The 19,906-nt window shown below is 35.0% G+C and overlaps 1 protein-coding gene across 1 annotated transcript in view; it reads right to left on the reverse strand.

The window, feature by feature from the left end:
• LOC110310329 (oxygen-regulated protein 1) overlaps window positions 1-19,906 on the reverse strand; it is a 268,949-nt gene that overhangs the window by 160,965 nt on the left and 88,078 nt on the right. The window contains exon 4 of the mRNA XM_029485010.1: window positions 13,871-14,034. Within this exon, the coding sequence (XP_029340870.1) occupies window positions 13,871-14,034 (164 nt within the window). The remainder of the gene's footprint in view (window positions 1-13,870; window positions 14,035-19,906) is intronic.

Consider the following 19,906-nt stretch of genomic DNA (forward strand, 5'->3'; position numbering starts at 1 on the left):
GGGGGGCGCTATGGGGGACTTTTGGGATAGCATTGGAAATGTAACTGAGGAAAATATGTAATAAAAATATTGAAAATTAAAAAAATAAAAAATAAAAAATAAAACAAACAAAAAAAAAAGAACACAATCAACAAGACCCAGGTCAATAAGGCACCACCAGAACCCAGCTATCCTACATCAAATGCTATCCTAATGAAACTAAAGCACAAGAAGATGATTTTTAATCCAATCGTATTAAGAGGATAGAGGTCTTTAAAGAGGGAAATGAATAAATCTCTAAAAGAAAGACATTACCTCAGAAAAAAAGGGACTGGAAGAAGATTTTCCAAACAAATTCATTGCAGAAACAAGCTGGAGTACCCATTCCAGTATCTAATAAAATAGACTTTCAACCAAAAGTTACCAAAAGAGTTAGATAAAGACACTTCATACTCATCAAAGGAAAAATCCACCAAGAGGGCATCCCAATTCTGAACATCTATACACCAAATGAAAGGGCACCTACATTCATAAAAGAAACATTACTAAAACCTGAATCATACATTAATAGTGAGAGACTTCAACACTCTCACCAATGGACAAGTCCTTGAGACAGAAACTAAGCAATGAAATAATAAAACGAACAGAGGTTATGATTCAAATGGACATAACAGATATCTATAAAACATTTTATCCAAATACAAAAGAATACGCTTCTTCTCAGCACTTCATGGAACCTTCTCCAAAACTGACCATATAATCAGTCACACAAAACCTCTCAACAGACACTAGAAGATTGAAACACACCCTTGCTAGATATCAGATCACTAGAGATTAAAGTTGGACTTCAACAATAACAGAAACAACAGAAAGCCTACATATTCATTGAAACTGAAAATTCCTCTATTCAATGATCACTGGGTCAGGGAAGAAATTAAAAAATTAAACAAATTTTAGAATTCAATGAAAATGAAGGCACAACATACACAGATGTATGGGACACAATGAAAACAGTCCTAACAAGAAAGCTCATGGGCGTTTTGCAAAAAAAGAAAAAAAGAAAAAAAAAGAAAAAAAAGAAAGAAAGCTGGAAGTATGGCTGAGCAGTTAAGAGCACTGAATGTTCTTCCAGAAGTCCTGAGTTCAATTCCCAACAACCATCTGTAAGGGGTTCTGATGCCCTTTTCTGGTGTATCTGAATACAGGGATGGTACACTCATATACATAAAATAAATAAATCTTTTAAAAATGGATGGAAAAAGGAAGGAAGGAAGGAAGGAAGGAAGGAAGGAAGGAAGGAAGGAAGGAAGGAAGGAAGGAAGGAAGGAAGGAAGGAAGCTCAAAGCACAAAGTGCCTTCATAAAAACTTGGAGAGCTCTCATACTAACAAATTAAAAGTACATCTGGAAACTCTAGAACAAAAAGAAGCAAAACATACAAGGAATAGTCAGCAGAAAATAATCAAACTCAAAGCTAAAATCAACCAGAAACAACACAAAACACAACAGAACAGAAAAACACAAAGAAACAATGGAACTAAAAGTTTGAGAAAATCAACAAGATAGGGAAACCCTTAGCCAAACTAACTAAAAAGCAGAGAAAGTATCCAAAATAACAAAATCAAAAATAAAAAGGGAAGCCATAACAACAGACATTGCAGAAACTCAAAGCATCATTAGGTCTTTCTTCAAAAGCCTGTACAATACAAAATTGGAAAATATAAATGAAACTGATGATTTTCTAGACAGATACCACTTACCAAAGTTAAATCAAGATTAGGCAAGCTATCTAAACTATCTAAACAGTATTTTCCTAAGGAAATAAACACTAACAATTTTCCACCCAAAAGAATTTCAGGGCCAGATGATTTTAGCTCAGAATTCTACCAGACTTTCAAGGAAGAACTAACACCAATACTCCTCAAAGAATTCCACAAAGTAGAAACAGAATGAACATTGCCAAACACATCTTGTGATGCCACAGTCACCCAGATACCTAACCGACACAAAAACTCTACAAAGAAAGAAAATTTCAGACCAATATCCCTTATGACCACTAACGCAAACATTCTCAATAAATACTCCCAAACCAAATCCAAGAACACAACAAAGTTATACAATGCAATCAAGTAGGCATTATGCCAGGGATATAGGGATGGTTCAATATATGAAAATCCATCAATGTTATCCACCATATAAACAAACTGAAAGGGGAAAATCACATGATCATCTCAAAAAAAAAAAAAAAAAAAAAAACCTTTGACAAAATCCAGTGTCCTTTCGTGTTTAAAGCCTTGGAGAGATCAGACACAATAAACTCTATAAACAGCAAGACAGTACCCAACACCAAATTAAATCTTAAAGCAATCCACTAAAATCAGGGACAAAACAAGGTTGTCCACTCTCTTCCTATGTCTTCAATAAAGTACTTGATGTTCTAACAAAAGGAAATCAAGGGATACAAATTGGAAAGGAAGAAGAAAAAATATCTCTATTCACAGAGCATATGATAGTACACATAAGGGACCCCAAAAAGTCTACCAGAGAACTTTTATAGCTGATAAACACCTTCAACAAAGTGACTAAATACAAAGTTAATTCAAAGAAATCAGTTGCCCTCCTTTATACAAGCAATAAACAGGCTGAGAAAGAAATTAGTAAGACAATATCCTTCATAGTAGCTACAAATAATATCAAAATATATTGATGTAACCCTAACCAAGCAAGTAAAATATCTGTTTGACAAGAACTTCAACTATCTGAAGAAAGAAATTAAGGAAGGTATCATAAAATGAAAAGATGTTCCATGCTCATGGATTGGTAGGATTAACACAGCAAAAATAGTCATCTTGCTAAAAGCAATCTACATATCCAGTGCAATCCCCTCTGAAATCCCAACACAATTCTTTACAGATCTTGAAATAACAATTCTCAACTTCATATGGAAAAAAATAAAACAAAACAGGATAGCCAAAACAATCCTTAACAGTAAAAAAACATCTGGAGGTATCACTATTCCTAACTTCAAGCTACACCACAGAACAATAATAATAAAATCTGCATGGCATTGGTATAGAAAAGACATATTGAACAATGAAATCCAATCAACAACCCAGAAATAAACCTACACACTTGTGGACACATGATTTTGGCTAAAGAAGCCAAACTATGCAATGGAAAAAGGAGATCTTCAACAAGTGATGTTGGTCTAACTGGATGTCTGTGTACAGAATACAAATACATCCATATTCACCACCCTGCATAAAGCTCAAGTCCAAGTGGATTGAGAACTCAACATGAAACGGGATATACTAAATCTAATAGAAGAGAAAGTGGGAAATAGCCTTAAACACATTGATGCAAGAGACAGTTTCCTGAACAGAATGTCAATGACTCAGGCTCTAAGATCAACAATTGATAAATGTGACCTTATAAACCTGAAAAGCTTCTGTAAGTCAAAGGACACTGTCAATAGGACAAAATTGCAGTCTACAGATTGGGAAAAGATCTTCACCAATACTACACCTGACAGAAGGTGAATATCCAAAATATATAAAGAACTCAAGAAAAAAAACAAAAAACCAAGTAACCCAATTTTAAAAATGGGGTACAGAACTAAACAAGTAATTCTCAAAAGAGGAATCTTGAATAGCCAAGAAGCACTTATGTTCAGTGTCCTTAGTCATCAGGGAAATGCTAATCAAGATGACTCTGACATTCCACCTTACACCAACCAGAATGGCTAAGATCAAAACCTCAAGGGCTTGCACATGCTGGTGAGGTTGTGGAACAAAGGTAACACTCCTCCATTGACGGTTGGATTGCAAACTTGTACAATCACTCTGGAAATCAAGCTGGCAGTTTCTCAGAACATTGGGAACAGTTCTACACCAAGACACAGCTATACCACTCCTGGGCATGTACCCAAAAGATGCCCCACCATTCAACAAGAACACTTGCTCAGCTATGATTTTAGTAACTTTATTTGTAATAGCCAGATACTGGAAACAACCTAGATGTCCTTCAAATAAAGAATGGATAAAGAAAAGTTAGTTCATTTACACCAAGTATCAATCATGAAAAATTTCTGATAAGGATGGAAGCTCTTAGCACTAGAACCCCATGTGGCTTTTATCAACACAGGCTAGTGCATGCTGCCAGTCTCTTTGGGTTCATATAAGCATTACTCAGCCCTGTTATGTCTGGAAGACATTGTTTCTTTGGTGCCACCCATGCCCTCTGTCATGTACACTCTTTCTGCCTCCTCTTCTGCATATTTTCCCAATCCCTGAGGGGAGGGGTTTAATGAAGGCATCCCATTAAGGAGTATGTGTTCCAAGGTCTTGCACTCTCAGAGCATTGTCTAGGTGTAGGTCTCTGTGGTAGTACCCATCTCCTGCAAGAGGAAGCTGTTCTGATGATGGATAAGCAAGGTATTGTTCAATGGAATAGCAAAATGTCATTGGGAGTCATTTTGTTACTATGTTCCTGTACCGGAAATTTAATACAGTAGTTGGTTTTCCCCTCGGCACATGGCATATCCAGACTCAGGATCTGAGTCACCCAGTGTCAGGAAGCCATTCCATCTTATAGAGTGGGCATTAAATCCAATCAGAAGGTGGTTAGTTACTTATACAATGCTTGTGCATTATTGAATCAAGATTTCATGCAGGCAGATCATCTTTGTAGATAGCAGCATTTGTATGTGGGTTGATGGTTACCTTTCTTTTCTACTATCCTGCATAGTACCTTTCAGTACTGTGAACAGTCGTCATTATGGAAAAAGACTCTAGTTAGAACCAGGTTGATTTCTCCATGTCAATGAGCTACATAAGTGTTGTCTTCAGCAACAGGACCTTGTCAGCCATTTATGGAGAGTGATCAATAACCTTAATAGTAGCCTGAGTCATTCAGTGCTACTCATGGGACCCTTTGGCCAAAAATTCAATTAGATGAAAATTGTTCCTGGCACTGGAAGTTTCACTTAGTAGTAAAAGATGTCCAGTTGAGGTTTTGTCTTTTCCATTATTTAGTGGCTCCATTTAGATTTCTTTCATATATGTATATATTTTAAGAAGGTTCTACTCCAGTATGCTTCTATATGACTCCTCAAATGACTCTTAGTGTGGGTTTTTCCTCCTTATATTCCCTCCTTTGCCCATCCTTCCTTTCCTCTCTGTGTTTAATTATACTGTTCTAGTCTACCCCTTGTCTCTTTATACCATATAATTTATCTCCCCATCCTTGGGAGAGACTCCCTGCCCCCACCTCTCTTACTGTATACTTAACCTTTGTAGCTACAGAGATTGTAGCATCCCAACTGAAGGCTTAAAAGATAACATTTATGTATAAGAGAATACACATAATATTTGTCTTTTCGGGAGTCTGGGTTACCTCACTTGGTATAATTTTTTTCTAGTTCCATCCATTCAGATGTGAATATAATGTTTTCCTTTACATCAGCTAATAGTATTCAATTGTATACTATGTAAATGTATACATTTTCATTATTCATTTGCCTGTTCCATTCATTCATGTATATCTAGTTCCATTATGAATAGAACAGCAATGAATATGTATGACCAATTGTCTCTAGAGCAGGAAGTAGAATCTGTGTATCTCAGAGAGCAATATATTTGGGTTGTGGGGTAGATCTATTCCAAGATTCATGAGGAATCACCACACTGATGTCCATATTGGCTGTACAAGTAAGTATGTACTTCTAACAGCATTGAATAGGTTTTCCCCTTTCCTTATATGCTTGCCAGAAAAAGCTGTCATTCGTTTTATTGATTTTGGACATTCTTACTGGCGTAAGATGAAATCTCAAAGTAGTTTTGATTTATGTTTTCCTGATGACTAAAGATGTTAAAAATTTCTTTCTGTGTTTCTATGCCATTTACATTTCATCTTTTGAGAAATCTCTGCTTACTTCTGTGGTCCAATTTTTAATGGAGTTATTTGTTTTCTTGATGTCCAGTTTTTTTTAAGCTCTTTATATATTTTACATTATTATATTATTAACTCTCTATTAGATGTATAATTGGTAATTTATCTTTATATTTTATACTCTGCTTCTTTGTGCAAATGATGACATGCATTTCCATACTGAAGCTTTTTAGTTTCATGAAGTCACATTTCTTAATGTGTGTTCTTAGTGCATGCACTATGAAGGTCTTGTTCAGAAAGTCTTTTCCTATGCCCATAAGCTCATATCTAATCTTTACTTTCTCTTTAATTAGAATATGAGTGTCTGATCTTCTGTTTAGGTGCTTGACCCATTTAAATTGAGTTTTTCTATAAAGTGGTAAGTATAGATTTACTATTACTCCTCTACATCCAGTTGAACTAGCATTACTTGTTAAAGATGCCACATTTTTTCTTGTATAGTTTGTTCGTTTGTTTGTTTGGGATTCTTTGCCAATAATCAGGTGTCCATGGAGAGTTACATCTGCATCTTCAATTTGATTCTATTGATCAATGTTTATTTTTGTGCTAATACCATACTAGTTTTATTACTATAGTTCTGTAGTACAACTTGAGATCAGGGATGCTGATACCTCTAGCAGTTCCTTTATTATTCAGGATTATTTTAGTTATCCAGAGTTTATTTCCATAAAAAGTTGAAAATTGCCCTTTCTCTTTCATTTCTCTTGTATAATTTTATGTTGGATTCTCAGTTGGTGAGACCTTTAGAAGGATTAGGTGTGCCCTTGTTGGAATAGGTGTATCCTTGGTGTATCACTGGAGGTGGGCCTTGAGGTTTCAAAAGGCCACACCAGGTGCTTGCTCTAAGAACATGTTGCATATATTTAATGTATTCTGCTATTGCCTCAAATTGTACTATTTTGTACCCCTGCCATTTCTATAAATCTTCTGAACTAACCTCCTTTCTTCTCTCTTCTTCCTTCCTTCTTTTCCTCTCTCTTTTTCCCCCACCCTTCTTTCTCTGCTACTTGCATATCAGATGTAGCTCTCAGCTACTTCTCCCGCACCATGCTTACACACATGTTACCATGCTTCCTGCCATGATCATAATGGACAAATTCCCTAAAACTTTAAGCCAGCTACCAGTTAAATGCTTCCTTTTATAAGAGTTGCCTTGGTCATAGTGTCTCTTCATGTAAATAGCATAATAACTAACACAATATCTTAAAGTTTTAATTACACAACTTTTTTATTTGCTTGGTTGGAGTTACAAGGTAATTGTGTTTGTTTGTTTGTTTGTTTGTTTGTTTGTTTGTTTGTTGCAACTGTAAAAGGTATTGCTTTCTGTTTGGTTGAAGTCCCCAGTTTCTCCCCCTATCCCACATGATCCAGCAAATTTCATTTCCTCCCTTTCCCTTCAACCCCACCCTCTAGGAAAGTCCCAGAGCAAAAAAGGCATTTAAAAACCCAGTCCCACAAACCTGACATTCCCGACAGGTGTTCCAAAGCCCTTCACCTCTAGTCATAAGCCACTGAAGAACTCTCCCAACACCCCACAGTCTATAAGATGCTCCCATGCCACATTTTGCCTTCAACTTCTTCTGATGTCTTCCCCTGGAATTGGTGAACTTGCTCAGGAGCCCATTTCAAATAAACCTGCCCTTTTTTTAATCCTTAATTCAGCTGAACTGGTTTATTTCTTTGGTAGAGAAATCATCTTGGTGCAAAACCAGGGAGAAGTTGAGTCCCCAGCAGGTGACCCAAGATTTTCCTGGCCAGATTTCTTTCTTAGTTTATGTATCATTTATAAACAGGAAAGCTATGATTGTGTGTGTGTGTGTGTGTGTGTATAAATTTTGTATCCTGTTACTTTACTGTGGAAGTTTTCTGGTGGAGTCTTTTTGGGTCACTTTTGTATAAAATCCTATCATCTACAAATGGAGATACTTTTAACTACTTTCTTTCCTATTTGTGTCCTCTTAGCCTCCTTCAGCTGTCTTATTACACTTGATAAGACTTCCAGTACCATATTGAATAGGTATGGAGAGAGTGAATATCCTTGTATTGTTCCTAAGTTTAGTGGAAATGCTTTGAGTTTTTCTCCATTTAGGATTATGTTGTCTATGAGCTATCTGATTATCATGGGAGGCATGTCCTCTATATTTCTATTCTCTACAAGAATTTGATTATGGATGGATTTCAGCCTCTGTCAAAGGACTTTTATGCTTTTAATGAGATGATCATGTAGTTTTCCTCTTTCATTTAGCTTATATGGTATGTTGCATTAATGTATTTACATATGTTGAACCATTCCTGCATCTCTAAGATACAGTCTACTTGATCATAGTAGATAATCTTTTTGATTTGTTATTGGATTGAGAGCTGCTAAATATATTCTTTTTTTTTGATTTTTAATATTTTTATTACATATTTTCCTCAATTACATTTCCAATGCTATCCCACAAGTCCCCCATAGCGCCTCCCATTTCCCTACCCACCCATTCCCATTCTTTTGGCCCTGGCATTCCCCTANATTGGGGCATATAAAGTTTGCAAGTCCAATGGGCCTCTCCTTCCAATGATGGCCGACTAGGCCATCTTTCGATACATATGCAGCTAGAGACAAGAGCTCCGGGGTACTGGTTAGTACATCATGTTGTTCCAACTATAGGGTTGCAGATCCCTTTAGCTCCTTGGTTACTTTCTCTTGCTCCTCCATTGGGGGCCCTGTANTCCATCCAATAGCTGACTGTGAGCCTCCACTTCTGTGTTTGCTAGGCCCCGGCATAGTCTCACATGATAAAAGCAATCTACAGCAAACCAGTAGCCAACATCAATGTACATGGTGAGAAGCTGGAAGCAATCCCACTAAAATCAGGGACTAAACAAGGCTGCCCACTTTCTCCATACCTATTCAACATTGTACTTGAAGTCCTATCCAGAGAAATTCGACAACAAAAGGAGATCAAGGGGATACAAATTGGAAAGGAAGAAGTCAAAATATCACTTTTTGGAGATGATATGATAGTATATATAAGTGACCCTAAAATTTCCACCAGAGAACTCCTAAACCTGATAAAGGAATTAGTTCTTCAGATTCTAATTTGTAGAATAATATCTGGAGTATTTGCACTAGTTCTTTGAAGGGCAGGTTGAATTCTGCACTGAATTAATCTGGCCCCGGGAAATTTTTGGTTGGGAGACTTTTAATAACTGCTTCCTTTTCCTTAGTTATTAGGGGTCTCCTTAGCTTGCTTATTTAATCTTGCTTTAACTTTGGTAATTCTGATAAGTCATATATATCAAGAAATCTACCCGTTCTTTTAGGTTTTCCAGTTTAGTGAAGCACAGATTTTTAAAGTATCTTTTTATAATTCACTGAATATTCTTAGTGTCTCTGGGGACATCCACCTTTCAGCTCTAGTTTTATTCATTTATGTCTCCTCTTTTAATTTGACTAAGGTTTTGTCACCCTTATTGATTTCCCAAAGAACCAAGTCTCTCTTTCATTGATCCTTTCAATTGTTTTTGGTTTGTTTGCTTCTTTCTCACTAATTGATTTCAGCCATGAGTTTACTTCTTGCAGTTACTCCTGTGTTTTATTTCTTCTTTTTTGGTTTTAGGGCTTTCAAGTGAGCTATCAAATTGCTCTGAGAGTGCTCGACTTTTTCCTTTTATTGATTTTTTTTCATAAAATACATTTTGATTATGGTTTCCCCTCTGTCAACTCCTTCAAGTTCCTCCCCACCTCCCTTCTTCCCCTACAGATCCATACCATTTCTATCTCTTGCTAGGAAGCACAGTTATCCAACAAATAATAATAAAATAAAATAAAACAAAATGAAACAAACTGGAATAGGACTAAGCCAACAAACAGAATGAAAAGAACCAAAGAACAGGTAGGAGAAACATATAGACAGAAACACAAATTCACATACAGACAAATTTCATGAAACACAAAACTGGAAGCTATAATATATGAGCAAAAGATCTCTAAGGGGGAAAAATGTCTGTCACAAAATTAGTAGACAGAACATCCAAAAATGCCACTGAGCTCACTGAGCTTGTTAGGTCTTGGCCATCTATTGTTGAGCATGAGGCCTACCCATGAGAGTAATTAGTTTTCCCAGTGAGACTTCCTTGGAGAAAACTAGCTTTTCATTTATAAGAGGTTATCAATTGGAGAAAGCTTCAGTGTTAAGGATCAGAGTAAGTGTCTACTTCTCTCAGTCTTAGGAACACATCTAGTGCAGCCCCAGGCAGCTCCGGTTCGTGCTGCCACAGTCTCTATGAGTTCATATAAAATTGCTCCAGTTTTTGTTTGTTTGTTTGTTTGTTTGTCTGTTTCTTGGTTGGTTCTTTTGTTGTTGTTGTTTGTTTTTTATGCAGGTGCTTGACACTATGAACTGGCTTCTTAGTATTGCCTTCATTGTATCACATAATTTGGGGTTATTGAATTTTCATTTAAATTAATTTGAAAAAGGTTTTGATTTCCCTTCTCAACTTCTGCACTCCCTACTTTTATTCAGTTGGGATTTGTTAACTTTCCATGAGTTTGTAAGCTTTCAGTTGTCTCTGTCATTTATGTCTAACTTTAATCCATGGTGGTCAGGAAGATACTGGTGTTATTTCAATTTTCTTATATCTGTTGAGACCTGCTTTTTGTCTAATTATGTGATCAACTTTAGAGAAAGTTCCAAGAGCTTCTGAGAAGAAGACATATTCTTTCATATTTGGGTGAAATGTTCTGTAAATACCTGCAAGGACCATTTGATTTATGACATCCTTCAGTTCATTAGCATTTCTGTTCAGTTTTTGTTGAGATGACTTGCCTTTGGTGAGAGCAAGGTATTGAAGTCTCCCACTACCAGTGTACATAAGTCAGTGTGTGATTTTTATCTGTGGTAGTGTATCTTTCCCGAACTTGAGTGTTCATATGTTTGGTGTATAATGTTTAGAATTAGAATACTGTCCAGATAGATATTTTTCCTTTGTTGAGTATGTAATGTCTTTCCCTATTTCTTCAGGTTAGTTTTGGTTTGAAGCCTATTTTTTCAGATATAAAAATGCCTATACCAGCTTCCTCATTGGGTTCATTTGTTTAGAATATCTGTTTCAATCCTTTTAACCTGTGGTGATGTCTCTTCTTGATGGTATAACATGCTCCTTGGATTCAGCAGAAATATGGATCCTATTTTCAATGAAACCTATTCTTTTGTGTCACTTAATTAAGAAAATAAGGCCATTAATAATGTTAGTTATCAGTATTTATAGCAGCATTTATTAATTCCTATTGTTTTTGTTGTTATACTATGGTTTTTTTCTTCTTTCGATTTACTGTTTTAGGATTCTTTATTTCTTGAGTATTCTTGAATGTAGTTAACTGCTTCAGACTGACGTTTCCCTGCTAGTGCCTTCTGTAGTGCTGGGTTTCTGGATAGATGCTGCTTAACTATTGGTTTATTGTAGAATGTTTCTCTTTCTTTGTATACTGTGAGTGATAGTCTGGGCTGGCATGTGTTACCTCTTGGAGTTTATAGAACAAGGACCTTGTGGATTTTAGTCTCCACTGAGAAATCAGATGCTTTTGAATGGGGCTGTCTTTATGCATTACTTGGTCCTTTTTCCCAGTAGCCTTTAGTATTTTTCTGTGTTCTTACATTTATTGTTTTTATTCCTATGTGTCATGAGAAATTCCTTTTCTTATTATGTCTATTTGGTGTTCAATATGCTTCTTGTACATTTCTAGGTACCTCTTTGTTTAGGATTGAAATTTTTTCCTCTATATGGTTTCTTTTTCTTTTTCTTTCTTTCTTTTTTTTTTTTTTTTGAAAATACTTACTCTGCCTTTATTCTAGTTTTTTTTCTCCTTCCTCTATTTCTATTACTTGTTGATGTTTTCATGATGTCTCAGATTTTATGGATGTTTGATACTTGTCTTTTGCTTTTGTTTTTTGTTTTTGTTTTGTTTGGTTTTTTTGTTTTTAGATTTCACATAGTCTCTAACTGTCATATAACTTGTCTTCTATGCCAGAGATTGCCTCTTCCATGTTCCATGTCTTATATGTATTGATGAGGCTTACCACTGAGCGTTTTGCTTGGTATATTAATTTTTCATTTTCAGTTCTATTTTAGTTTGGGTTTTCTGTAGTGGTTCTGTTTCTACTTTCTAGTCTTGAATTGCTGCTTTTCATTCCCCTGTTAGTGTTCTCACAGTTTCATTATTTATTTCTTCTTTAAGGTTCTGAAAGTGTCATAATTGCTATTTTAATGTCATTACCTTGTTCTTCAGCTATATGGTACTTCTCAGGGCCTTAGGTAGTAAGCCTTATGTTACTGGGTTCTGGTGAAGGCACAGTTGTGTGCTAGTGTCTACACATCTGGTGTTGGGATGATTGATCTGATTCTAGCTGGTAATATCTGGTCTTGTCTTTGTTAGATTGACATTCCTTTCCTTGGTTTCTGTTGCCTTTTCTAGCTCTTAAGAATTTGTGGTAGCTATGGGTTACTTGGGAGAAAGAGCTTCTGCAGGTTATTTGCAGAGAGAATAGAAGTGAACTAGGAGAAAAGCTGAGTGGCATGTTGTGAAAGAGTTAAGGGTATCTTATTCATATGAAGAGGCAGGGTATTCAGCAAGTTAGAGGTATAGTGGGAAAAAGAATCCACAAGCAGATTGCAGTAAGGCAAAGAATAATTTGAAGAGACAAAGATGCAAGGCCTAGAGGATCCTGAGTCTGAACCAAGAGTTGGAGTCTCCAGTGAATGGAGTGGAGGTGGGAGATGTACCTGTAAGCAGGTAATGTTACCAGGCTGAGATGACAATAGAGATATCATAATGAAAGATAGGAAGAATAGTGTGTTACACACCAGAGTCCCTACCAAGTATGGCCAATGAATGTCTCAGGAAAAGGTGTTCTGGGCACCTGGGACTGACACAAAGGAACAGACATGCACTAGAAGAGGGTGCTGAGAGGGTCTATAGGAAGGAGGAAGTCTGGGTTGACATCAAGGTTTGATGGAGTCCACAGGGAATGAGGGTACAATAAGAGAGTAGTCCCCTACAGGTCTTAGAAGACTGGGATATTAAATGGATTACAGGAAGAAAAGTGAAATTGGCCATCTGACTGCCAGCCTGTTGTGGCTAAGACTTTATTTTTCAAATATTTAAACTCACCAAAAATACAAGAAAAAAATCTCCTGATTGATATTAAACATATGAAAAGATAGTTTATAATGATTATAATTCTCCCAAATACTTCAGTGATTCTTATTTTTAAAAAATAGTCTAAATAAACAGGTTATAGTAAACAAAACTCTGACAATTATATCAAGGTGAATGTCCTAAGAATATGGAAATATTTAAAAGACCTATCCTATTCTGACTGTGATTTTATTTTTTTCACCAGATATAATACAAGCCTATATATCTACACAAAAATGATGAAGTCCTTGTAAACTTCTGGTAATGTTTGGCTCATTCAAGTTTTACTTTAACTTCTGTTATTTCTAACTGCAGTTTAATAACATGGCATTTTTTGCCCCTGCTTCATATTTTCTACTTTCTGGATTCTGATCATAATATACCTAGCCATGACCTGATAACTTGACAAAAGGTAAAAAGTAAAAGAATAAGAACAACATTTTGCCGTCATTAGTTAGTAATTTACCTTAACTTTGAACCTTATCTAAAGAGGCAGAATAACATAAACTTTCTGATGACAGTCAATAATATAAAAACAAAAACTATTAAACATAAATTATTTCTTTCTAGCTATTGTTTCTTCCCATGTGGTGGATTTGCTTGTAAATCTGTTAGAACAAAAACAGTCATGAATTTAACTGATCATCTACAAGATTTATGGTGTTTAATAGGAAGAGCCCAAGTGACCAGCTGAAATCATTCCAAAGCTTCCACCAGCTGTATCATTTCATTAATGGGTTTTTAACTATACTTTATGACTTACAGTAAAATTGTCTTCATGTCCATCCTGAAACCGAGTCCCATCTCTTCCATAAAGATATATAGGCGCTGAACTCCTACAGTGTCCATATAAAACAATATAAATCTGGGAGCTGGTCCCTGCATTTGGAAAGTCACTTGTGATTATTGAAACTTTCCAGTTTCCACCTGCAGAAGCACAAATAACACACAATGTCACTGCAAGCCATTATAAAGACAGGGTTCAAGGCAGATAAAAATGACCTCTTTTCAACTCATCTTGAAAAGTGTCATAACACTTGGTTTTCAATTGGTTCTATAAATTCTCAAGATAATTACCCAAACTAATTGTGATTAAAAATATTTCACAGAGTAAATTTCAAAATAAGGGTAGAGAGTATTGATTTCTTGTTGTTGAGCATGTGTGAACCCTGAGTCACTATAACACTTCCATGAAGCTTCCAGTATTTTGATAAAATATGTATGTCCAGAATTAACTATTTTTATATATGTACTCTCTTAAATAGTCAGAAAAAATTTGAGACATATTGCATCCATTATTTTAATTGTCCCAGATAAACAGATTACACTGAGCCCCACAACAAAGAAAACACGGTTGTTTCTTTTGCATGCAAAAGTGGTGCTATAAAATAAATGACTCATTGTGAATATAATAAAGGTCATAGTATCTTACTACAATTTCATTTTAATTTTGCCAGGTGTTTTGGAGCTTTAATATATGAAATGTAACCAACATATTAAGCAGAGAGAAATTAGAGAGCACACTTACAATTTCACAAAAAATAAATAAAAATAATAAATTCAGAAACAGAGATTCAAATGAGATTCTGTTCTTAAATCTGGAAATTTTTGTTCCAAATTTGAAGTAAAATATATTTTACATTCGATATTTATAATAAATAATCAAATCCCAGATTTAAATTCTAATAGTATGCCAAATAAATGCTATATTTGTTAAACTCGACTTTAAAACTCAAATTTTTACCTTACTTGTCCAACACAGGTTAAAAAGTCACACTAATCTACTATATCACCTTAGTGATGTGCCTTTTGTTAAAAATAATTTCTTTTATTAGTAGATAACAATACCAGAAATAGTTAAATGTCAAGAAATTAGAGCTGGAGGACTTTAGCTGTTGCTGGTAGATTGCAAGGATGTTGGTGCTTGATAAATATAACTGTGTTTTTCAACCACTACTGCCATAGCAATGCAAGAAGTCTCACAGAGAATTGACTGCTAGATGTGCATGGACCAAATCAATAGGGAAAGAAATTACATTTCCAACTAAGATGCAAAAGGATAAAAAGTATAAAAACAGACATTTAAAACCCCCAATGGAGGAGCTAGAGAAAGTACCCAAGGAGCTAAAGGGATCTGCAACCCTATAAGTGGAACAACATTATGAACTAACCAGTACCCCGGAGCTCTTGACTCTAGCTGCATATGTACCAAAAGATGGCCTAGTCGGCAATCACTGGAAAGAGAGGCTCATTGGACTTGCAAACTTTATATGCCCCAGTACAGGGGAACTCCAGGGTCAAAAAGTGGGAGTGGGTGGGTAGGGGAGTGGGGGAGGGGAGTGTATTGGGGACTTTTTGGATAGCATTGGAAATGTAAATGAGGAAAATACCTAATAAAAATATATATATATAAAATGAAATGTGCTGTTTACTAAAGATAGCTGTACCTCCATAAATCATTGAGTTATTGCTAGACATCCAGTGTCTATGGAGGAGGAGTTAGGACACACAAAATTTCTTCATTCTTTATTTGCTTGTAGTCTACTTAAAATATATATACCAAAAAATAGGAAAAGTAATGTAAAACTTTCTTATTATAAGACAGTGGTAAGTCAAGACCAATCACAGACAAGCTAACTAAATCAAAAATAAAAGAGAACAACAAAGAAGCCACAGGAGGTATGCAACCCACATTAATAAAAAGAAAAGAAAATACAAAAGATATCTATCATCTTTACAGACTGTACACTCAGAGATGAGCAAACAGAAGGCTTGAAGTATCCAAGGTATATATAACCTATCTTTTCCATAAAGGAGGGAAAAAGAATGGAATGTAAGCTAAAAATTAGAAATATGCTCCCATATTCATGTAACTCATAGGGTCTAAAGATAGAGAATCTGTTGAAAAGATGAACAAGTAGATTAGAATAAAGCAGAATACAGGTGTGGGTAGATACCTTGATAAAATCCTAAAACATTCCTATACAAAATTAATAAAAATGTTATTTCTATCTATAGAAAATATACACCAAAAAAGAAAATATACAGCTATAGAATATACATCTATAATATAAAACTTGTATTAAAAAGAGGACCAAATGGCTCCATTCAATAAAAACAACATCAATTCTACACAACCTTTCAGAATAGTTTCAAAATCATTATATAAGCATAATATTCTGATACCAAAACCAGAAGAGAAAGTATTATTAAAATATCAAATATAGCAAAATATATGCAAAAGTGTCATAATGAAAGTGATTACTTATGAAACGTGAAATCCATACTAGCTTTACAAAAATAAAACCGCACAGAAATATTAGGAGCACTGCTTAACGTTCAAGTTTATGCCAGGAGTAAATTTTTTTAATTTTCTGAAATTCATCAATATAGTTCATCACATGAACAGAATAAAAGAACACATAAACTTTTACCCTGCTTCACTAAGCATTTGTGATATGCAAATTAAAGCCACAGGGAGGTACAACAGTGCTGTAAACAGCAGGAACAACAGGGGAGATAAGCAACCTAGAATGGAGGGGGAGAAACTGGACGTCAACATGGGGCAAAAGGAAGCAACTCCATAATTTACAAACAGTTCAACAATTTGTTACAAGGTCAAACAAATACCAAATACATCCATGCAATTCTGGTGACTTCCCTAAAACAATAGATTGTACTTTTCCATAAATTTTCCTAACAGTTTTGTTCACAAAGGCCAAAGTTTGGAGTGAATCATATCAACATTTACTAAATTGCAAATTGAATCTTCAACAAAAAATATGTTTGGTTCCTTATCCCTGCTACTTGTAAGAATGACTTTATTTGGAAGCAGGATAACTGCAAATACATTTGAAATGTAAATCCAAATAAATTTACACTAAAACTTCCCAGAAAATTGGAAGAGGAGCTGCTTTTATCTGAATCAGTTAAAGAGAAGAATCAGCTTAAGAACAGATTCCATTCCAATATTGGAAGGCTTCTAAGAAAATATCTAATAAAATATAAAAAATAAATCCTATACTTCACCTTGATTTAGCATTAATAAATTGTATATATCTAGAAAATTTTGTATATCTGGAGGTCCTTTTTTTCCTTAGATTTTCACATTTGTTGGTATATAGATTTTTTTGTTTTTTGTTTTTTGTTTTTTGTTTTTGTTTTGGTTTTTCGAGACAGGGTTTCTCTGTGTAGCCCTAGCTGTCCTGGCACTCACTTTGTAGACCAGGCTGGCCTCAAACTCAGAAATCCGCCTGCCTCTGCCTCCCGAGTGCTGGGATTAAAGGCATGCGCCACCATGCCCGGCTGGTATATAGATTTTTTAGCTTCTCCTTATAAATTTCAGTTTCCTCACTATCGGTTGTAATGCCTCCTTTTGATTCTAACTTTATTAATCTGGGTGCTCTTTTAATTAATTTTGACAATTTGTCAATTTTCTTAGTATTTTCAATGAACCAACTTCATTACATTGATGGTATGTGGGGTTTTGTTTGTTTTGTTATGTCATTCTTATCTCATTAATTACATCCCTGATTCTGATTATCTCTTCCTGTCTACTTGAGAAGGGATGTTACTTGTTCTGATTTTTCTAAAGTCTCTATGTGGATGATTAAGTTATTAATTTTACATTCTTTGATATTTATATAGGTATATAGTGGTATAAGCTCTTCCTCTTAAGGCTGTCTTCATTTGTCTCATAGATTTTAGTATGTTGTATTTTCTTTTTCATTCAATTCTAGAAATTCTCTAAGTTCCCCTTTGATTTCTTTATTCTTCTAGCTATCCAGTGGTGTATTGTTTAGTTTCCATATTTTGTGTGCTTTCTATGGTTTCTATTGATGAGCATATCCATCATCACGGTTTTACACCATGGTGGACAGATAGAATGCAGAGCAGAAATTTACTTTTCCTATATTAATTGAAACATGCCATAGGTCCTAATATGTGGCCTATTTTGAAGAAATTCCAAGGGCTGCTAATACAATATTCTGTAAAACTCTATCACGAGATTTATGATATCCCTGTACTCCAGAGTTTCAGGTTTTGGTGAGAATGGGGTGTGGAAAGCACCCATTATCACTCTTCTGGGGTTAATCTGTGGCTTTAAATTCAATAGTTTTTCTATTATGAATGAGTGTAAACCTGTATATAGCATATATATTTAGGATTTTAATATACTGCTAGTGGCTTTTCTTTTCAGTATCTATAAAGTGCCCCTTCTTATCTGTTCTAATTTTCAATTGGCACATATAAGAATAGCTATGTATGCTTGTTTCTTAGATCTATTTGATTGAAATACCTTCTTACTTCAACGTAGTGTCTGTCACTGAAATGAGGTGTGGTTCTTAGGATTCAATCATTTAGTCTTCTTTATTGGTTAAAACCATTAATATTAAAAGCAATTGTTGAACAGTATGTATTAATTTCTGCCATTTTATTGCTTTTGTGTTGTTTTATTAGAACTTTTAATTTAATGCTCAACAGTTATATATGCTTCCAGTGGGTTCACAGCAATATTTAATCTCCTCAGGTGTAGTTTTTCCTTCCAATCCTTTGTAGTGGGGTGTCAGTGGCCATAAATTCCATAAAACTGGTTTTTTTTTACAAAAACTCTCCTTCCTTCTTGTATTACAACTAAGAGTTTGCTGGATGTAATAGTCTTGGCTGGCATCTGTGGTTTTCTTAATTTGTAGAACATTATTTCAAGCTGTTCTGGCTTTTGGAGATAAATCTACAAATTCTTTTTAGATAAATATTTTGTAAAAAAAAAATAATAATTAGCTGTTATTTGAATGGGCCTACTTTTATTTATTTATTTATTTATTTATTTATTTATTTATTTATTTTTCTTCTTGCAGCTTTCAATATTCTTTCTTTGTTTTATAAACTTAGTACTTAAGTATCCAAGCTATCCTTCTTTGGTTTTCTTGTAATCGACTTTTTCTTTTGACATAGTAATCCAGTTTCTCTAGCTTGTCTACACTACCTGATAGTCTTTCTTCCACTTCATACAATCTACTGGTGAAGTTTTTTCTAAGTTTTGTTTGAATTTCTAAAGTTTGCATTTTGTGTCTTATTTCATTTTGGATTTTCTTTGGGATTCCATCTCTATTACATCCCATGTTCGTAAAACTTGAAATTTTCATTATTTCATTCAATAGTTTATATTTTGTGGCCTTTATGCCAACATTTCCTAATGTACTCTTTGAGTTCCTTCATAATGTTTATTACTGTTACCTTGAAATCACTGTCTTGTACATAATCTAAATCAATTACTTTCTTTAGAGAACATTACTGTAAGGTTTTGGCAGTGACTTATTGTCTTGATTATTTACGTTTATGTTTTTCTATAGAACAAAGGCATCTGGAGTTAGGTCATTGGTAGTGCTCCTTGGTGTGGAAATTTCTCTGCTTTGTCAAGGGGTTGCTTGAAGCTCAGTTTTCTGGTGCCTCAACTTGTCAGGCTATACAATAGCTATATGACGATTAGGGTTCAATCTTGGGGCAAGTCAGTGCTAATTTCAAATAGGATACTGGTAGATGTCATAGCTCAGCTTGAGCCAAGTGAAGTTTCTAAGCCCAAGAGCAGACCTTCTACAATGCTAGAATATTCTCAAGACTAATTTTCAGAATACTGTGAAAGATTTAGGACTTCTTTTCAGGACAAGGGAATTTGTGGAGTAGGTACTACAAGTGTAGGTTCCCTACCTAAAATAGAGGGCAGAAAAGAAAGTGGAAGCCAGGCACATGGTTCTCAGGCAGGTCAGTGGGGCCAGAGATATTTTCAGCATGTCAGTGG

This window comes from Mus caroli, chromosome 1 (assembly GCF_900094665.2).
Source record: "Mus caroli chromosome 1, CAROLI_EIJ_v1.1, whole genome shotgun sequence".
NCBI lineage: Eukaryota > Metazoa > Chordata > Mammalia > Rodentia > Muridae > Mus > Mus caroli.